The sequence below is a fragment of the Suillus bovinus genome, assembly GCF_016758785.1.
Source record: "Suillus bovinus strain UH-Sbo-P2 chromosome Unknown EDB93scaffold_124, whole genome shotgun sequence".
NCBI lineage: Eukaryota > Fungi > Basidiomycota > Agaricomycetes > Boletales > Suillaceae > Suillus > Suillus bovinus.
The window spans coordinates 25,173-47,877 of NW_024542180.1; the positions used below are offsets into that span (position 1 = coordinate 25,173).

At 42.8% G+C, this 22,705-nt stretch overlaps 2 protein-coding genes across 2 annotated transcripts; both read left to right on the forward strand.

The window, feature by feature from the left end:
- Window positions 1–912: 912 nt before the first annotated feature.
- On the forward strand, window positions 913–2,272 carry EDB93DRAFT_1108857 (uncharacterized protein; the record flags this gene model as incomplete). The annotated part of the gene is made up of 8 exons (XM_041447888.1): window positions 913–978; window positions 1,030–1,184; window positions 1,254–1,350; window positions 1,504–1,575; window positions 1,626–1,641; window positions 1,713–1,825; window positions 1,876–2,212; window positions 2,250–2,272. 8 exons carry the CDS (start codon window positions 913–915, stop codon window positions 2,270–2,272), a joined length of 879 nt encoding a protein of 292 aa, XP_041301518.1.
- An 18,446-nt stretch (window positions 2,273–20,718) lies between these two features.
- EDB93DRAFT_1108859 (uncharacterized protein) lies at window positions 20,719–22,623 on the forward strand (the record flags this gene model as incomplete). Its single annotated transcript, XM_041447889.1, has 7 exons — window positions 20,719–20,794; window positions 20,948–21,039; window positions 21,325–21,454; window positions 21,797–21,855; window positions 21,918–22,064; window positions 22,122–22,260; window positions 22,382–22,623. 7 exons carry the CDS (start codon window positions 20,719–20,721, stop codon window positions 22,621–22,623), a joined length of 885 nt encoding a protein of 294 aa, XP_041301519.1.
- Window positions 22,624–22,705: the final 82 nt, after the last annotated feature.

Here is a 22,705-nt window from a genome sequence, read left to right on the forward strand (position 1 = left end):
ATGGCTTGGGTAATGGAGGGGAAATCCTTGTTGGTTATATGCCTGTGGTGAGGGATGACATAAACTCTTGCTGTAACTTAAGTTTTCTCACCATGACTCAGATACATGATCCAAGTGACTCATCAGATTGTAACAGTGCAGAGAAAATTGCATTTGCATGCTTCAAGTGCAAAGTGTATCACAAAGTTCTCTCTGTTTTTGACTCTCTCTGCTCTCATGGACATCATGGGGAGGCAATGAAATGTGGTGATCAAATACAATGGATAATATATCCTAAAATTCTGATTGCCTCAGTTGATAGTGAGGAGAGCTGGGCATTGACATCAACTTGCGCAGGTCTTGCAGATTATCTGTGTCCAAAGTGTCTCGTTGTAATGACCATATGTCCTTTACGCACTGAACTGACTTAAAAACGAGACATTTGAACTTATGACATGTCCAAACACAGCCACATGACTCACTGATGTGAAGAGTACAACTCTTTGCATCCGAGTACATGGATACATTCCTCTATAATCCTTTTCTATGTCATTTCATACCTTACCTTGTGCTCCAACCTCACCATCCCTGTCCTTCACCAAGTATTTCCATGCATACCACATGCTACTTGCGCCCATTCTGGTATAGTAGAACTTGCTGTAGACATATAAATACTGCCCATGTACACCTACACTAATAAGAAGAAAAAGATGCCTTGAATCCTTCACTCAAGGAGCCTTCCTTAGAAGATACTTTCAAGACTTGGTCCTTATTTCACTCTATCCTTGTTCTACAGAAGTCTGAACAACTCAAACATTTCTCCATCAAACTCAAGGCAGCACTTAAATCGTCCATAACTGCAGTCAACATGATTTGGCCAGCGTGTTTGAGCCACGGACCATTGAAGGCATGATGCAAGGTTGCCACGACACCATGGAGTGTCAAACCAAATCTGGGTCTGAGCGAATATTACAGCAAAATGGGCTTTACAGAACCTTTGTAAGTGTCTTTGATTAACATTTTGAATCCAGTCATGACAAGCTTGTGCAGAATTTTTTTTGGTTGCTCCCTCATTCAGACCCATACCTAGTAATTTCCTACAACAAACTACATGCTGATGATCTCGGCAAGTTTGGAAAGCATCTGTGGCAGCTGTTGCTCACCATCCTGGAAGATCTGGATGTCAAGGGTCAACTTACCATCAAGTAAGTCCAGACAATGAGCACATAGTATTTGGTGACTCAATGACATATGACTTGGTTTTTGTTACTCAGCATGCGCGGTGTCGACAGGTGGTCGAGCCTCAAACATTTTCTCAATGTCACAACAATTGAGTATGTGGATGGCATGGCCTACTTTGACATTTTGAGAGTACGTATCATTTCATGAATAATTAGACTGATGTTCACTTGTATTATTGCTGCTTTGCAGTGCCTTCTACCTTGCATAGTGCAACTTTTGCCTAAAAACTCAGTGCCCGTAAACTGTCTCTGTGCATATGCTTAAATTTGCATGATGATCCAGATGAAGTGCATTACTGAAGATCATATCGAACAGCTGCAAGGATATATCAAGACTTACATGGATTACTGCTTGGTATGTGGACTATTTGTTTTATTACAACCAAGGTTCCATTTCTAACTTAGTCTTCGGCATTTAAAAGTGCGTCTCTATGCAATACAATAAAAACTTCAATTTCTTCAAACAACACTTGGCCACCCATATCATCCCAGATATCAGGCAGAAGGAAACACTCAATAAATCCAAGACTTGTGTTGGCGAAGGTTTCCATCAAGAGGTGCAGGAGGCATACAAACAAACAAACTATAAGGACACTGAACCTCAGGTGCATTTACTACGCTCACAAATACTGCAAATGCGCTGATGTTTCATCAGATGGCTAGGATTGATGAAAATCTAGAAGCAGTGACATGTATTCACATGCTTATAGACGATGCGAGCCAACATGAGAGCACGCTGGCAAAGACGACTGGATCCAACAAAGTTCAATCCAGTTCAAATGCGACTCAGATCTGCGGTACACTGGCAAGGTCTAATGAACACTGGATCCTGGGATCACCAGCTGCTGGGATCACAGATGCGAAGGGATTAGCGGATGAGCTTGTTGCTCATGGATTTGTAAATGAGGCTATGGAATTTCAGAACACCTTGTTCAATTTTCTCAGGAAGAATATCTCACCAGATTATGTGAAGGACAGCCATCTTCATGTATGTAAGTTTGGCTTCAAGTCTGAACTTATAAATGACAGTGACCGCATTCCACAAGGTTTAAGTATTTCAATGTCTCTACTTGACATATCAATCCCTGGAGGATTGGAAGGAAGGTCAAGATATCCTGCAATGTAATCCTGACTTTCACAGTCACGCTCAATACAACTACACAATGAAGGTATCAAAATCCACCATCCTCATCACCTTCAGTTGGTGTTAATGTCCTTACCCTGGCCAGGATCATTGAACGAGATCCATCATTTGAAACCAGAAAAATTACATACAGTACATACACGTAGGGCTTCGCCCCAACAGATAATGGACAAGGAACAAAAAAAGCAGCAACTATGTAATATGCATTGAAGCTGTGCAGGTTTAACATTTGGATATGGTGAGCTTATTTGTAGCTTTCCCTTGTGACCATCCTGGCCTGTTCCTGGCCTTTTTATGCTTCATCATTACCTTCTGGTCATTAGCATCAAGCAATGAAAGATGAGTCTCCACTGCCGCCCTCTCATGATGTGAAAACTTGCCACAAGCGCAAACAAACTTGAGGTCCTGTTCATGGTATATCCAAAGCCCCTGCCCTATCACATCAGGAAACCTACAATTCTGCTGATGTTGCTGTTGCCTACTGAACTGTCTGATATCAGACATACAGGTAATGCAGTCATGCAGCAATTGCTGAAATCAGTGCCATGCCTAAAATCAGTGGTGAACAGCTCCATAGACACCCAGAGGTACTGTTTGTGTATAATTCAGGATGCCAGTTTCTAAGGGATGTAATACATCAGATATGTAGTTTAGTTTGTCTAACAGCTCCACAGCACATAACATAACATCAGGACATTGCAATGGTCAAAATATCAAAAATATCAAAAATACAAAAATCATATTCAAAGTAACTACTACATTGGCATCTATACTACTGACTAAGAGAGACACCAAAAACACCAAAAATACGAAAATACATAGGCTAGAAGTGAGCAGAAATTCAGTCTTCAGAGAAGAGGAGAGAAGATAAGTGACTCACCAAAAGGACCAAAAATGCGAAGATATATAGGCTAGAAGTGAACAGGGTCAGTCTTTAGAGGAAAGAATAGGAGAGGGGATAAGTGACTCACCACTGCACCAATTTCAAAGTCCCATCCACACCAACCCTCACATCAACACCAACATACCCAACTTGAATATCCAGGAGCCTGACCTAAGAGTAAGGGTGGGAAAAGAAAAGGATTGAAAGGAGAGAAAGAGAAGAAGGCAAGAAGACTTGAATAATGTCAAAAGACTTGAATCATTAAACACATTTTTGATTACATAAGCTTTCCCACCTAACTTCAACCAACATCACATGACTGCTTATATAATCAAACATGCAAAATTTCACTAAGTCCCTACAACACTATGGTACATCAACATTAGTGTAATAATGTAGTATATATATTGTATGTATATAATACAATACAATAGAGCTTATTTTAATATATATCTGTCTAAAATAACTATTCAAGAATCAGTATTGTACACCATCAGATAATGAACAAATATGTTAAATATTGAGCTGATTGTAGTGTGTGGTGAGCAGGAATTTCCTAATTAGGCAATAGGGCACTAGTGCAGACGTCTGCACTTGCACCTGACATACTATATATGGTGTCATTTAGTTTGCAAACTGTCATTCATTGATTCTCAATTTAGACAACCTCAAATTTCTGGCAGTGATAAGTCACTGAGATCTACTAAGTACTAAGTGATAGGAAATTGTATACACTGCAGAATTGTATATCTGTACCTTCTGATAATCTAGAGGTTAGTCAAGCTGATATTGCTGAATGACTGACTAACTTTTTTGTTGAAAGTCTGACATCTCTGGATGTTCTGTAATTTTTTGGGTCTGATAATCTGATGTGTCTGCACAACTGATATGTGCTGATTGTTACTGATTGTTACTGATATCAGAAAAGCTGATGTTCTGAATGACTGCATAACTTTCTTTTGAAGTTTGACATCCCTGGACACTCTGTAATTTTGTTGATCTAATAATCTGACATATCTGCACAACTGATGTGTGCTGATTGGTACTGATTGTTACTGATATCAGACAACTGTAATACAGAGAAATCAGGATATCCAGCAGAATTGTAGGTTTCCTGATGCATACCTGCAGTGACTGTGAAACTGAAGATGTGTCAATTCTTCCCTGAGCTGTTCAATTCATCTGGATTACCTGCTAAGGGAATGCCCCTCATCCTTTCTAAATAATGCCCTTCTGCCTGATTCCAGGGTAGTTATTGAGGCAGCATGGCCATAAATGATGTTCAAAACATCATACCTCATGTTCTGCAATGTTGCCATGTGGAGCTGCCTTTTGTTTTTCCTTCCACGATATATGTGAGGCTATGGAACTTAATGATACCACACATTCACATACCTTGAGTTCCATAATCTGAGCGGTCAATGCACCACGTCGCAAAATAACATGGTTTGGTGAGCCATCGAGTTGGTAAGTTGGGGGTGATCTTGGTGCGCCCTAGTATACATGCAATCACCTATCTCTTGAGTATGGCCAAGCTGGGCATGTAGAACATCATCAGTTCTTGGTGATAGAACATCTGAGATCCGATAATGTTCCACAATGCCAGGCAGAATGTGTCTCAATGAGCTCATGTTGAGGCTGATCTTTCCAGCAAGGTGTTTGGAAGTTAACTTTTGGAGTATGCGTGAAAGCCATTCAGATGTCCATCATTGCCCCATGCTGGATAATAGGTAGCAGTGATGATGAGGGTTGACATCCTCAGGAGCAAGGACCAAATTGATAGCCCATGCGCTGATGCTAGCAACAGATGCTTGAAATCGCCTTAGGGTGGCTTCTAAAGGACGAGCAAAGAAATGCAAGGTCAACTTGTCATTACCAGAGCTCCGAGAATACTTGCTATAATCTCTGATGCATGCAAGGCGATAGAAGAGATACATGACATTTTGCCCTTGAAAGCTGGTATCGACGATCTTGGCACAAATTTCTTCTGAGCCTCATTTTGGCATTCCTGGAATTTGGTGCAACAGGAAGTATAGGTGCTCCTTAAACTTCTCAACCTGTTATAGGTATCTCTCCCATGCACCCTTTTGCAGCATAGGATTTCCACTCAAATCGATGCTGAAGTACTTTTTACAGAGCACATTGTTGCCCATGATAAATTTTACTGGATTCCAAGCAGCCTGCATCTCTGAAACTAGGACACCATGGCCAATCACATGCTTGTGAGGTTGGTCTATGATGTCTTCCAGATTCTTGAGATGCTGTAGTACAGCATCACCAGTGCCAAAAAGAAGACACTCGTTCAGAATGTGAATCATCTCTCGGTAGACACTGTGATACATACTGGTTATGGAGGTAAGAGAAAGGGGTTTTCCATCAAAGGTGAAGTCAGGGCCATCAAATGTGGTAAACTGAAGTCATGGAAGAGCAATGTGAGCCATGCATAGGGCATAGCACAGGTGTGAATATTATCGGATGGAGAAAAATGGTGTTCACATTCCAGGCTCCATCCATTGCTTCATAGAACTCATGATTGTTCTGCGTGTATGAAATACTCAGTGATTGCTTGTGTCAGAGAACGATGCACCCTTACTGGTATGGGTCAGAGGTTTTCATGACCTCAGTCAGAATGGAAAACATCACAGAGTATATTAACTTTGCCAGGTAACTAGAGATGAGATGTGACGGAACAAAATGTCCTTGCACGTCGATGCTGGTAGACATGACAAAGGAGTCTATCAGAGAGTGAAGAGGACCACGTAAGTCATTATTGGTGTTGGTGGTGAAGATGGACAATACAACAGAATGGTAGGCCTCAATAAGCCAAGCTTCTGATGAATTCGGATCAGCACAGCACTCCCTCAGTGTCTCAGCATGTTGAATCTGGACGCTGTTCAATACTATTGGATAAGCAGCATGGTCTTCTGATGGATCAAAATCTGCTGACTCCTCAGGGCCCTCTTCTTCTTCAACACCTGTATCGGGGGGAGTATATTCTGCCAGCATTGTCTTTGCCATGGTCATCCACCTCTTCCTCAGCATCTTCATCCATGGGGTAAGTGTCTCGAGCATTTGAGCCATCTGCAGTTCCTTCCATCGGTGATGATTGAGAGGAAATAGTGCGCAAGATCATGAGGACCAGCCGATCACAGTGGAGCCCATAAGTCTCAACAGAATCCTTTTCCTGTAATATTTGAAATGGGCGGCTTAACATTCTGTTAGAAATTATGGGTGCTATAGCTAGTGTTAAATCTTACTATCAAGTTCACTAGCTCATGAGAGCATCCAAGAGAGTAGGCTCGATATCCGATGTAGATGAAATAGTGGAAAGATATCCCTTGCTCAAATCCTTGATGCGAGTTAGGTCATAGATGTCCGGTGTCTCTATCTTAGAGTCAGACATAGCACATAATCCAGGCATGGAGTATCCCTCAGTTGCCTGGGCCCATCCAGCAGCGGTCAAAAATGGTGACAGGTCACCAGGATCTGATGTTTTTGACATATTTCCATCTATAAAAGCTCTGTCAATGTACTGGGTTAGCAGTATTGATAGAACTTAGAAAAGAGATGGTCCAGGCTAATGTTCTGCAGCATGGCATGTACCACAAAGTACTGCACCTTGGAAAAGAGATGCTGCACCAAAAAATGTTGGTCGTGCTTACTAGGGCAGTGGCCCCACCCACCCAGGATGTAATCTCTTGCTATGCGTTGAAATTGTTCCCATGGACACAGCCATGTAAGGGCAATAATGGCATTGGTACCCCTGTACGGGCTTAAGCAGCCAAGGCAATGGGGGTAGAAGGCATTGTAATAGGTCTACCTTTAATTGATGTGACTTCGCAGCCTGAAGTCTATTGCATGCTCATGTTACAGTGACATCAACTACCGGTTGTTTGACGTGTTGTGGTAGAAGCAACCTATGGTTATTGAAGATGTGTCCTGAAAAATGATCTGCCCAGACCGCAAACCGACATTGCTCGCAGACAAACAGCTTGAGGTCTGGTTGAAAGTTTATCATCAGGGACATCCCTGCAAGCTCCTCAACCTGGACAACACGGCACAGGGCATCATCACTATCCACCTGAAGTATTGAAATCTCCTTGGATGTATTTGTAGGAAGTATGGTTGAATGGGGCATAGGTTCAGATCCCTCAGAGTCACCAGGAAGATCCAAATTGCAAGTTCCATACAGTGGGCTACTGTTCATCTCATTGTGAGACCTGTGTTGTGGCTGGGATGTGGGGCTGGAATTGGCCCGCATGATGTGCTGCATATCACGCTCCAATGCAGCCTCAAAATTGTGATGATGATGCAGCAGGCTTGCCATAGGTATCATTGTCAAGGTCGGTGTCCTCAACTTTGCGGTCATGGTTGTCATCTTCGTTATTGTCAGTGGTGCTGGTGTTGGTATCGATGATGGTTGTTACAAGAACATCTAGACGCTTGGGCCCCTACCATTTTTCTCCTCATCCTCCTCGTATCAGCCCTCGCGTCATACCCTTACCCCGACCTCACCCTCGTCATCCTTGTCATTCTCGCATTCTCTTTCGCCCTCTACTTGTTGCTCCAGCAGAGCCAGTACATTTGGCCGGATCCTTTTGCTGACGAAGCATATCCATGCTCCATTCCTTCACCTAACTGATCCTGTGGACAGTCCCCCTTGCCCTTACCGTCTGGACAGTAACCTATGATATGATGCATGATGCATCCCCTTTGCCCTTTTCCCTTTCTTGATCTCTGACTCAGTGCGCAGTCGCACATGCGACTTATACTTAGATCCGCAGCTGCACGATCGTGCCCCTGCGCGTTTCAGTTCTTATTTTGACCTCTGACTCACTTTCTTATCTAGCACGTTCTGCCTCGCCCGTGTCTCAACGCGAACGTGCTTTCCTTTTATGGTTACACCCTTTACCGTTTGCCTCTCTTGGTAGTACGAGTTATCACCCACTAATATGTCTCCTGTCCTCTATATAAACTCGCTACCATGTACTATATTCCCTAACTTGAATCTACTTGGTTCTTGACCTCCTACTCTCACCAGAGTGATCCTTTCTGCCTCGCCAGCAGGCTATATTCTATCTTCTTATCTGCTCATCGCGGATAAGCCTATAGTCTCGATCTTTACTCATCAACTTCGTCGACGAGCAAAGCCCCTGTTAACTAGTCGGACTTCTGTCCTTCTAATTAACAACAATCTTACAATTAACCTTTGGGTGTCGTAAGCTTAGGCCGATTTAGCTTATTGTCTCGCACCCGCTTGACATAAGCTACCCGATTTGGACATAGGCGTCAAATCTTACTTGCCGAAGCCTCGCCAAGTAAGACCCCTAACCTTGGGCTAGCCCAAGGACGTCCTCGACCATTGACGACACACGCTCTGTTTGAGCGTCGCCAACAGATACCATCCAAGTCGTAACAATGGTGCAGTAGTATGGGCCTTAGACCACATCTTCTGTGGTGCATCATCTTGGGCACTAGTACGTTCCATTTCTCCCTGAACCATATTCAGTACATCATTCTGTGTACCAGCACCACACGGCATAGTATTTACCATATTTTTACCACAGGTTGAGCTCAAAGCAGCAGATTGAGCATCAAGAGCATCTACTTAGGTCTGGCAGTGCAGTGTTTTAGCCAAACTCACATCCACTGGCCTCAAACCCTGAATGAAATAAATATTTGGTAGTTGTAGCAGTGTAGAGAATTAGCACATATCGACCGAGTGCCAGCTGCTTCTCTAGCACTATGCAGCATATCTCCATAGACCGTCTCAATGTATTGACCCAACTCAGGTGGCCTCAAAGAAGCTGCATCTCCACCAACTGACTCAGGTGTGTGACCTGAAACAGTCTAAAGCTACATTGGTGCTTTTGAACAGGATCAATCTTTGCCAAAAAAAGACACCCATTATATCTAAAGGGACAGCAAAACTTCCCATCCATGAACGCAACTGAGAAACCTTTGTAATTTTTTTCAGCAAGAGGAGACTGTTTGGAATGATCGTCCTTAACTTTCCTGGCTGCTTGTGGGTTGGTTGGAATGGCATACATAGAGTTGCAACTGCGGCATGTTTTCTCTGTCATAGCCTATAAAATATTTTGCCAGATGAAATGGAGAAGAAGTTTCGCGTCGATGAGCACCTGAACTCACAGAGAAAAATCCTGCTGAAGTTATAACCACGAGACCTGGTACATGATGAGGACAAAACTTATAGTGAGAATGCAGAGTGTGGGAGGGGAACCCTTATGGCAGTGGGTCACCATGCTACGGTGCGCAATTGTAACATCACAGACTATTTTTTGTTTGAAGGTTTAGCTGACTTGATCGATCACATAGTCACGGCTGAGTTGTCTTCTTACTTGCTGTATATATGTAGCATAGTTAAGACTGTTGTTCGCTTAGATTTTTCCTCAAAATGCAGTAATGCTTAAGGTATGCTTCAGCGTCACCTTATGCATGTCATAGGAACAATACTAAGCCAGTGTGCTTACAATATGTATTCTGACTGTTCTTGACATGCTCACCTGACGCGGAAACATTGTCGTTGGTTTCTCAATCACCTACTTCTGCTCATTCAGGACTTTTAATCACCATCCGTCTACAGACAAAGCCTTTCCTGCACCAGTCATTGAGCTTGCTCACACCAAGTAGTTGTCACCAGACATTGTGATGTTGAGCTGCTTTTTGAATTTTGAATAAGGACTGGGTAACTACCACATTTAGTGCAGTTTAAATTCCTGTGGTGCAAATGGAGGTAAAAATTAGAGCATACTAAGACTGCCAGCTCTCTTAGTGCAACACATTGAAAAGCCATGTCTGACATTGCAGAACACTTGTCAGATCTTGTGCAGATCTTACCTAGGCAATAAATTCTGAGTCGTGTCTTTTCACCGAAATTTTAGTGAAATGCCAGCCTAGCATTTGACAAAGCTTATTACATATCTCTAGATAGCCCAAATTTTTATGAAGAGGTTGACGATAGTTTTGCACATCATTTAATTCCCAGCGCAGTAGCGGTTGAATCATATAGCATATAAAATTCAAATAAGTCAATATTTGATCTTTTGCAGCAAGGGCCATCTCTGATATTGTTTCGACACCCATCTTTGTGTGCGAACCAAAATGGTGAAGCATGTACAGTGATTTTAGAGAGATACAACATATTAATAATGAGGAGCAGTGGTGATCTAGGGACTTGACGGCCGTACCAATACCATCTAGGGCCCTGGCACCTCCATCTATCCAGGACCAATAGCATATTTGCACCTCCATCCATTTCAGCCAATCTCATTTTAAAACACTGTATGCATGATCTGCCATAGTCCTCTGTATCGATGGACAACAAATGAGGGGGAAAAATCCAGGGAGCGGCAGATCACCAGTAACATGGGAATTGAAATGTCACCAGTATTATGCAGGGAAATGGTTGGTCCATACCCCCGTCATTTTGCTCCCACCATTACATGGCATTTGAAAACATTTTAAGCTACAGTATGGACATGGTCAAACTGCAACTAAAGGACAAAACTTAAGAGATGACCAGGTGATGCGATCTGCACCATCTCTACATGGCCACAGATGTATGTAGCAAGTTGATAACTTCAAATGGCCTCAAACAAGGTTATCTTCATCAATGTGAGTAATTTGGCAAAAGAGCAGCAAGTTTGCGCAGAATGTAATTTTGTCCGTGAGCAACTTTGACTAGCTGGCATTTCATTGGATGAAAGTATCTGTCGGTGCTTTGATGGAGGATTGGATGTGAATAAATTCTACAGAAGACTCTGTTCCTTGGCTAGCTTATAAAGGAATTTTTTTTCTTTTGAGCCTTTAACTATGCCTGCAAACTGCACAAAGCAACATCTTCCTGTTGACCCCACTAAAAGAGGCCATATGATGCCCTCTGAGCCCTGTGACTTAACACCTAGCTTCCCAATGTGCGACTGCTGCATTCTTGGGGATGTGGAATGTGTGGGCCTCAAAGGGAGTGCATGCGACAGCTGCATAAAGGCAGGTGGGCACTGCACCTTGATAAGTGAGCCGTCTTCCATTCTACGTTATAATAATATACCAATTCACCCTGACATCTCATAGCGTATTCTGAATCTGAATCCAACTCCGACTCAGAATTTGACTTTGACTCCAAGACTGCTATAGCTGTGTCAGGCAAACACACACTCCCAGATTCGGATTCAGATGTTGAAGTAGTTAAAGCTATCCCAAGAAAGAAGATCAAGCTTGAGGATGTGAAGGAGAGAGATGGAATGATGTGGGAGTTAAGCTCTGCAGGTGATGAAGAGCCTGTATGTGTAGACAAAGATTCTTCCTGAGACTTAAGATTCATCTACCCTATCTATCGCATCCCTTGTCATATTTTTAACTACTGCCCAAAGATTTGCTGCAACCATGTCACCAGTATACAGAGTCTACACATGTGCACATGTCTGATGCACTTTCGCACATGTCTGAGCCACTCCATATCGGATCCGGTGCATAGTACCTTCAGACATCGCATCGGCCGATTGCACTTCACACACACTTGTCCATCCCGTGTCCTGCCCATCCGAACTAGCCTCACTAGGTGCGTAGTTATTCCCGTGCACATTTTCTGACATTCGGACCGTGTTATTACATGTCTGCAGTACCTTGTGTCTTATTACATAGGACATCGGACCCAAAATATATTGCTACTATCTTCGCCTGTAGTATTCCGAATTTCTACGTACTTACTTAAATACTCTGTAGTGACCCGTAGCAATTATCATCCAGTAGTTAGGAGCCGTTTCCTGACTCTGCAGATCACCCAGAATATTCTCGTAGTTCTTAGTTGCATTGCGAAATATTACCATTCATTCACCATCATACTCCGTCACTCGTTATAAAGTTTCCGACCTATTATCGTGAAGTCTGAAAGTCCGAAATCTCGGACATCGCACTTTGGCTTCGGACATTGGATAAGTACCTTCGGACATCGTTTCGCACCATTGGACATTCAGTTCTTTGCATTACTGACACATTTTTACTACTAATACCAATTAGCAATCCCTTTAGGATCGAACACACTTGCTCTGCAAGTATAGTAGCATAGGTTGTGCTAAGATCTACCTCAACATTGTTGACTAGGTAGTACAATTTCTGCTGAGCCCAGCAGAGATTTACTCTTTACAATGGTCTCCCAACCCTGAACTTATGGCTACAAGTTCCAGCATATGGGATCTCCTACACCCTCAATCCCAAACCAAATTGTGGCCAGTTTTCTGATGTGGGCATTGCTAACTTGATTTCCACTATTGCAGTTCGTAATGTTCTTATCTCTTTTGATCACATACTAAATTGCCTTGTCAGTTGGAACAACCTGACCAGATGATTGCTAAGGAAAAGCTCGTGAATGCCAAAGCAGATCTTGACGGAATCAGACATGTATCAGAAATGGTAGAAAATGCTGCCACAGCATCCGACAACCTACAATCTGACTAAGTCTTACACTTCGCAGTTCAATAACATTGTATGGGCGACAGATGATTCTTGACCAGGTGAACCTGGATACTGCTGTGTCCCATCTGCTCTCAAAGGTCTCAGACATCTATGCTTGATTAACAGAAGGGGAGGGGTTGGCTAGGATAGAATCCATGCTAGAGATATCTGGAAAGATTGTGCGGCAGACACTGAAGTGTGCTGACTTTATTGTCTATTACTCGTAAATGAAGAGTTTTTGTGCATTTTTTCCACCATATCATCGCCCAATACTCAGCTGTTTACAGGGAAAAGACTTGGAAAGCATGTCTTCAATGAAACAGAGATCACAATTAAACATCACAATGAGGTTCTCGACAACCTCATGCAACAGTTCCGAGATCAAATGGCCCTTACCTCCGTCAAACCCATCTGTTATATTGGTACGATGAACTTTAAGTTCTTTTTGAATCTCCTCTGAAATTCTATGCTGATGATTTAGCTGAGGACCTGGATATTAATGGCATGGAATATGTGCCTCATGCTGGATGGAATACCTCTAAGAATTGTCTTCCAGGTACTCAGGAACACATTTTGTCTGAGATCAAGTGCTGGATCTGTAGCATGGGTGAAGATGTACCACACATTTTATGATTGTCTGGAGCGGCAGGGAAGGGTAAATCAGCCATCGCCCATACCATAGCCAACTGGTCTCATGAATGCGGGGGAATGTGAGCTTGTTTCTGCTTTAACTGCACAAGGAAAGCTGAACACCTTCACAAAAATTTATTCACCACAATCATACGTGACTTAGCTGATTGTGATATTACCATGCGGGGTGCATTTGCATGCGCAGTTCATGGCGACAACAAGCTCAAACACACTGCAGATATTTCAAGACAATGGCAAGGGTTAGTTGTGGGACCAATTGGCGAGGCCTTGAAAGCAATCACTGCACCCGTACTGATAGTCATTGATGTGTTGGACGAGAGTGGTGACACCAAATCCCAGGAACAGATTCTCCATCTTCTTTCTGGTGACTCGAATAATTTTTCCCCCCAACTATCTCAACTTCCAGAAAGCTTCCATGTCATTATCACTTCTCATCCACTTGATGACATTGGGGATGTCATGAACGCCATGCCACATATCTGACATATCTCCATAAATAAGATCCCAACCAAGTCCACAGATTTTGACATCCAGCTTTTCATTTCCACCTTGCTAAAAAGCCTGCGCAATATGTTTGACAATGGGCACTTTAAGCCCTTTGCTCACAAATCTGACAGCCTGTTTGAATGGACTCGTCTTGCCTGCAATTTTATCCAGGGTACCAACAGAGTTGGCTTGGATCTGATGGAACAGTTTGACGCTTTAATCACTGGAACATCTGAAACAGAAACATGTCTTCTGGATGATAGGTATGAACATATCTTGACAGATGTTATTCCTGAGAAGGAGCGCAGGGAAGTGATTCCCATGTTTTGCTCTGTGATGGGGCAAATACTTGCATCATTAGAACTGCTTCCAATGACTGCACAACTGAGGGGGAATCAGGTATTCTCTGAGGTCATGCTGACCTTGTTTTGTCTGTTGCAATCTCGCCAGACAGAAACCACATTGTATCTGGTTCAGCTGACAAGACAATCTGGGTGCAAGATATTGAAAATGGTGGGGGATATCATCTCCGTGGCCACTCTGACTGGGTTCAGTCCATCACAGTTTCATTAGACAGAAAACATATGGTGTCAGGTTCGAATGATGGGATGATTTGGATGTGGGACATGGAGACTGGCAAGGCATTGAAAGCCCCTTTTCAAGGTCACACTGATTGGGTTCTCTCTGTTGCAATCTCGCTGGATGTATGTCACATTGTATCTGGCTCATTGGACGAAACTATCCGTGTTTGGGATATGAAAACTGGCAAACAAGTGGGCGCCCCTCTCCAAGGCCATACTATCTGTGTTAACACCATTGCTATCTCTTTAGATGGTAATCACATTGTGTCTGGCTCGGGTGATCAGACTGTCCGGGTATGGGATATGCAGACTGGCAAGGCGTGGGTCCCCCTTTTTGAGGGCACACCGGAGGCATTATGTCTGTTGCACTATCTCCTGATGGCAAGCACATCATATCTGGATCATCTGACAAGACCATCCAGATGTGGGATCTAGAATTTCTAAACCGGCACCAACCATTTGAAGCACCTGCACTATGTTTTTCATCTGACCCAACTCATGCCCTCCATTCCACTAAAGGTGAATCAACTCAGCTCTAGGTCAAATGGTAAATGCAAGGGAAGGGACACAAGAAGCTGATATAGTGATCAGTGCGACACCTAGTCTGCTATGCTTGCAGGGACAAGCGCATTCGATCCAAGGGGAAGCAAATAAGACAAATCCACAGTCGCGCAGCAGCTGTGCGAAGCGAGCGACGTGCGTGCGAGGCGTGGGAACACGAAATGCGAAATAGCGAAATAGTGAAAATGCGAAATGCAATGAGCAATAAACAAGGGCTCAATGAAAACAAAATACTGCTAATAAATTCAAAATCTGGCTATGGACATCATGAGGGAACTCCACTAAGGTAAGGGTGAAAAATGCGGACCTATATATGTGTCTCGCTAAGTGAGCCGAGTGTGAGATAATGTATGTAATAAGGTATGTAAGTCAGGGTCCATGCTCTAATATGTTGTCATATTGAATAAAAATGAAAATACATACCAGGGAGACTTGCTGGACAGTGGGTGGACGCTTCTGGATGATAGGGCGATGAAAGCACGAGAACATAATGCAAGGGTCGCGCGCATGGGAAAGTGTCGCCAAATATGGAAATAGCTGGGAAAAGGCTAGGGAATGATGCTGCGAGTTGGTGCTGCAAACCCAGGTGGTATGCACTGAAGTATAACACATTGCAGACCTGCAATAGTGCGAATCTCTACACCACCTCCTCCTTTCTTCAATATTGTCAAACTCCAGGCCCATTGGGCCCAAATGAGGAGGGATGGGTTGTGGGTCCCAAAGGATGGCTTCTCTTCTGGATTCCGCTTGCTTTATAGCTGTCCGCAATGTATAGCCCAGGCACCAAGCTGGTGATACCAAACAATGCTCTGCAGCTGGACTTGAGTAGTGTCATACATGGTACGTCATGGCACAAGTGTTGGGCACAGTAGCACTAGATTATATTGTGTTCATGGTAGTCCCACTTTTTGAAGAAAAAAAAACCTTGCCAGTCCCACTTTTGGCATGTACCTACATTGATTGGCTGAAGATATATGTACATTGCATATGATACAAGTTTGCCTTCTTGCACCTCATTTATTCTGCTATGTAATGGGCCTGTTTTCACAACATATTTTAGTGCCGCACGAAGAATTTACTCACTACGTTTACATTCCCTCCTCTGTAACTACTGTACTATCTAGAATTGCTTACCCATTTACTTCATGCAGGGGCGTCTTTGCCTCATTCAGCATCATCCTCTCATCAGACTCCATTGCCTCCCGAACTAAATAGATGGCTTGCCACAATTGAAATCCCCACCCTTCAAAGCCATGTCAACTATCACGGACTGTGATATCATCCAATTACCAAAATAATGCTCGACAAATGCTAGCCACAGAGCTTGAGCCTCATGCTTCAGCTGTTGCTTGAGAAGGTTTTACCAGGGAAGTGTGTCTCTGAAGGTGTTTGCTAGGTGTCGGGTGCATGTGATGTACTTGAGCAGTGCTTTGATACCTTTTATGTCATTCAAAAGGTACTTGAGTTGCTGTACTTTGGGGCCTAGTTCCATTCTCATGATGTTGTGTTGTTTAGTGTACATTGGGCAGGCAAGGATATAGTGGTGGTCCGATTCCTGTTGTTTGTTGCAAGATGGGCAGAGCAAGGAGGGAGATTTCGAGATGCGATGCAGGTGTTTGTTCAAGTGGATGTGTCTGGTGTGTTGCTGTATCAATGCTGCATGCCATCTGGAGAGTGTGTCTGCAGTCTTCACAAAACGGTTGGAGGGGAACGAGGGATCTATATCCTAAGTCCTTGAATCTGGCGTATCTGGGTGACTTTTGGGCGACTGACATTGTTTCTTGCTTAATAGTGTTATGGAATGCCTGTTTGAATTTGCTATGGGGTAGAGAGGGGGAGAGTCTGTAGGATGCAGAGCTTCCTCATCTAGTGGCTCTGTTTGCCTCTTCATCTACTTCGTCATTTCCTGGGGATCCCTGTCCACCTGATGGTCAATTTCTCATCATTATTCTTTGGTAGGATATGGCAGAGGTCATCATGAAAGGTGTTGACCAGGTGGTGGCCTGGTTTTGAATGAAAGGTTCCCGTTGTGCGTATCACCACTTGACTATCTACCCCAAAAGCCACTGTGGGAATTTCCCTTTCCCTTTTCCCAATCTTCTTCCTTAGGATCTACACCACCAGGACCATTCCCACCACCTCTGCTTCATACACCATATGCTCTTCAACCTTCTCCAAGTGAAATCCTCTCTCTTCGATCATTCTATCCCCTTCCATGAGCACTGCTGCTGCTCCTATGCCTCCTTCAATCACTGACCCGTCTGAGTACCTTTAATTCCTCCTCCGCTGCGGTGTCTTCCAGCTGCAGTTCTTCTGGTTTATTCGTGATTCTGATGTCAATGTTGAGGGACATTATATAGGATATTTGTAAATAGGTTAGGTTAAATATGTGGTTTCGTTACCCCCCAGGGGTCAAAAATGTAAGTATGACAGCTCTCCTATAACAATATGTATAATATCAATAGAATTATAGGGTATATCCAACATGAATTATAACAACAAATATCTGAACCACCTCCAATAAATAGCATGTGCATTGTAAATATGTGGTATGCACATGGATGGAACGTAAAATATCAGCATGTGTATCAGATATGTAATACACGTGCATGTACTAAATTATTTAGTGTATATGGATATATGCACACAGATGGAACATAAAATATTGGTGTGCGTCTCAGATATGTACTAAATTATACTGTGTATATGGCTATATGGATGCTGATGGAATACATTCTATAGGCAGACCATTATATACATGCATGTACATTAGTTATAAAATGTAACTATGTTATGTCTCCTATATAATTAGGATATCTTTAACATTAATTGATATATGGCTATATGGTGAAGATAGAAGTGTCAGGATGTGATACAGACACCGATGGAAAGCATTGTGAGGGCGTCGCTTATAACACTTCATCACAGCAGCTATTGCAAATCTTATTACAGTATTATTTAGTACTTAGTATGTATATATGCAGGTTATCATTTGCTCCTACAATATTATGATAGCTGGCTCTCTGTCCATGTAATTGAATCAAGGATGTCAGTTACATTTAAATATTATAGAAAGATATGATACAATATAAGTAATATACATGTAAATATACATACTAAATACTAAATGATACTGCAATAAGACTTGCAATATCAAGACAGCTGTAATATGAACATCATGTGACAACACCACGTGATATTTGTGGACATCAAGTGAACATGAGGCAACAGCAGACTGTAAAGGGTCAAGGGCAAAGCATTGCAAGGGAACCAGATAGAGGCAAATCTTAGTTAGATACCATCACATTGTTATATACAACAGCAAAAACTCATGTTAGAGTGGCCCCAAAACAAGCAAAAACAACGGGAGAGGGAGGCGGAGAGGGAAGGAAGGAAGGGAGGGAGGAGGATATACTGTGGTAAGTCCAAAAGATATATATAAGAGATATCATTAAGAAATTTACTGTTACAAGAATGTGGTTGATCAGGGTGATGGCGCATCACACTTACCATTGAATACACAGCCCATCAAGGCGCAAGCACCAGAAATTGACCAGTGTAAAGTGTAAATCTCCACTGAGCTCAGCAGAAATTGTACTACCTAGTCAACAATGTTTAGGTAGATCTTAGCACAACCTGTGCTGCTATACTTGCAGAGCAAGTGTGTTTGATCTTAAAGGGATTGCTAATTGGTATTAGTAGTAAAAATGTGTCAGTAATGCAAAGAACTGAATGTCCGATATTGCAAAATGATGTCCGAAGCCAAAGTGCGATGTCCGAGATTTCGGACTTTCAGACTTCACGATAATAGGTCAGAAACTTTATAACGAGTGTCGGATTGCGAGCGGTATGCACGAGTATAACAAGTGACAGAGTATGACAGTGAACAAATGGTAATATTTCGCAATGCAACTAAGAACTACAAGAATATTCTGGGTGATCCACAGAGTTGGGAAACAGCTCCTAACTACTGGATGATGAATGCTACAGGTCACTACAGAGTATTTAAGTAAGTACATAGAAATCCGGAATACTACAGGCGAAGATAGTAGCAATATATTTTGGGTCCGATGTCCTATGTAATAAGACACGAGGTGCTGCAGACATGTAATAATGCGGTCCGAATGTCAGATAACATGCACGGAAATAACTATGCACCTAGTGAGGCTAGTTCGGATGGACAGGAGACAGGATGGATAAGTGCGCGCGAAGTGCGATTGGCTGATGCGATGTCTGAAGGTCCGATGTGCCAGATCTGATACGGAGTGGCTCGGATATGTGTGAAAGTGCATCAGACATGTGCGCATATGTTTCAGGTGTTGACGTGAGTATGAAAATACATGGTTTCGAGCCCAATGCTGCAACCATCGCTACACTGGACCAAGGAAACACAAAAACTTGATATGCAACTCACAAAATGCAAAGTCGGTGTACCGTGGATCAATCTCCTTGCCATTGGACATCACCTGAAATTCAGGGTGTACAATGATCAGCCAGAAAACGATGCTGAAATGACAAAGTTAGTGGAATCATATGAATGGTCAGGCATTGTATCTATGAACAACAAGTCGGTGATCTGTATCATCCTGGACATGAAATGCCTCATGAATATTGAGTCACTCACCAATAATTTTGATGACCTGGTGAAGATGAGGAATCTAAACTGTGTGGTAAGTTGGTGCTAAGCTAAGCAAACACAGCTAGTCCCAGGTGCAAGTGAAATTGTCGACCCAAGGGCAGCTAACTGGTAAAGGGAAACCTCTTTTTGTAAAAAGAGGGACACCAAACAACTAATAGGGTACTAGGACTACAGATGCGCGAAGCGTGAGGCGGAAATGATGCAGTAAACGAAAGGCAGACACACAAGTGCGAAAGGCGAAAGGCGAGGTACGTGATGCAAAGGTAACGCGCACGAGCAAAGGCAAGAGATTAGTGAACAAGAGAGACAAAGGAGAGATGAGGCGAGACAAGTTTTGACACCCCAACTAAGGTTGGCTGATGCTAATGTGAACACAGAAGACTGAAGCACGCGACTTTGGATAGTCACTGGCAAACAACGAGTAAAATTCCTAGTATATAAGGACACAGAGAAAGTGGGCAGAAAATCGACCCAGTACATAAATAATAGAGGGGTATAAGTAAGGTAACTAAGTGGCGCTAGGCGTGCAGGTCCGATATGATGAGCTGAACAGGTTATAAATAGTATGTGAGGTATGTAATAGGGTCTTGGTTACACGCAAAGTGCAGAGCCGAGTATTAGCAATGGAAACCAATTAGACGAAAAGGAAATATATTGGGAAAATGCACCAATGAACTTCTAAGGACATGGAATGGATGGACGGACAGGTGTGTGGACAATGCAAGTGTGGATGTGCAAAGTGCGTAAACCCGCGAGGCCACACACAAAACCTGCAAAATAAAATATAAGTGCGCTGATGCACTAGACGTATCCTGTGAATTAGAGCTGGAGTTTGTAGGGAAACTGGGGGAATTCAGAGGGAAGTGCCTGTGGAGACGTGAGGCTCTACACCAGACTTAGTGAAGGAGCTCGAACTCAAGGACAATAACAAGATTGTCATTGCATTGAGACAGCACCATCTCGCTACTCTGAAATGATACACGCAAACCCTACAAAATCAGTACAATACATTGGAGACAAAGCAAGAGAGAATCATCAGCCTCAAAGGCCATACAGAAGACCACATCAAGAGTTTCAACAAGATGCAGGAGGAGATGGGTCTCATTAAGGGTTTCTTGGAGAGGACAGGGAGGTGGGGTGTAGTCATATATGACAAAGGTACATACAATCCCCACACACTGGTATGGCATTCCACCAGTGTGCATTTGAGCACTGTCGAAAGATGATGTTAGGATATCTACGCCCTGGTGACACGTAGCCACAGTGTCATGTTATAGAGGTTTTATCATTGTTAACACATTGTACTTACAGATAAGCTACTTGCTGGAGGCGATGAGATCACCATTCATGCCAGCCAGAATAGCTTACTGCATCTGGTAACGATTCTGAAGAAGATCAAGACGGTCTATGAGACAGCAGACGACAAAAAATGTATCCCTGCTGTGAAAGAGTATCTAGCGAGGATTTGATCGACACATGAGAAGAATGCACATTTACACAAAGTGCTTCACCAGGACACTCTATGTTGCTCTCTAGCTACCTGTCTCTGGCCATTGGGACCTCACATCTGATATTGATGTGAATTCTCCATCACATGGCTTGCAAAGGTGATAGATGTTTGCATGGGCATAAGTAAATATTTTGAATGTTGTATCAACACTATTTACTTGCCTGATGTTTGAACATAGATATATCTGGGATGGATACAGATGAACATCACTATTTTGAAGAACATGGTATCAAAGAAGGACTTTCCTACTTATTTGACCATCACATGCCTATTGGAGGAATCCAATGCAGAAGCCAAACAGTGCATCAGTGAGTTACACAAGTCAATCCAGAAGCACAGAAAGAGCGAAGATGAAGGCAATATGTCAATATGGAGCAAAGTGTTAGGACCGCTCAACGAGCATGCTGTAGAAGCATTTTCAGATGATGTGGAAGACATTGGAGAATTGTCGATGCAGAATATAACCACTCTAAGTGTCTATCAAGGGAATGTCATCAATACCCTGTGACAGATGTGGGGACTAACCTCAGACAGCGATCATGAAGAAAATGAGATATTGGTCCAACTCGATTGAGTTGTTGCCTGCATAATGCTTCATCTCACACCTCACTTTGCTGGCACTGGCATTGTCCCTGAGCTGTGACTTGGAGGATTCATAATGGCATACACATGGTCGTCGTTTATGAAGATGCAGGAAGGAATTGTTGAGGTAAGTATATCATTTGTACTTATGAATCATATGCGACAGACTTACTGTGTATAATCATTTAGGTGTGTCGATGGTTCAAACCACTTGTCGACCATTTCAGGATGCTGCATATGAAGTTGCACCAGATGGATGACTATTCCTCTGTAATGTTTGACAACATCATCAAGGACTCTCGCTTCCCTCCTCATAGTGGTATTGCCAACAGGGAGGTAAGTCACTATGATGGTTCATTCATTGTACTTGCATAGTGATGTTCCTGCAACCAGATCGTGAAGATAATTTGGAATAATAGGCGAACATTGATGCTGCGGTTGATGAATTGTGTCACAGAAGACAGGTGCTCATGCTCACCAAGACCTAAGGATGAGAAGTCATTTGAAGCAGCTTATAATGCCCTACCAGAAGGTGAGATAATCATGTGTGAGATGCTCACCAAATTATTGCATTCCAAACAGATGAAGAATGCTGCCAATTGTGGCAGCAGTGTCAATGATAGAGACCTTAATAATATGAAATATCACCTCAGCATCAGACTACTCCATGTTCCTGACTCTCCAGACATCACTTTCAACTAGTAACAGTACTTTCAAGAAGAAAAAAGCAAAATTGGACATGATGGAACAGATAGACAAGGTGAAAGATAAGATCCAGAGTATGTACTCTGATGCCATGTTCCTCCATGACAGCAATCACAAATGCTTCTTTGCAAAGCTCAATACAAAGAGGGAACATAGTCAGGACATGAAGAAATACAAGTGGCTTTTGTGAGATAGATATCTGAGTCCATGAAGCACATTTATTGGTGCTTGAGATGCCTTACATCATTGCATGTCTCGTTATTGTCATCTCA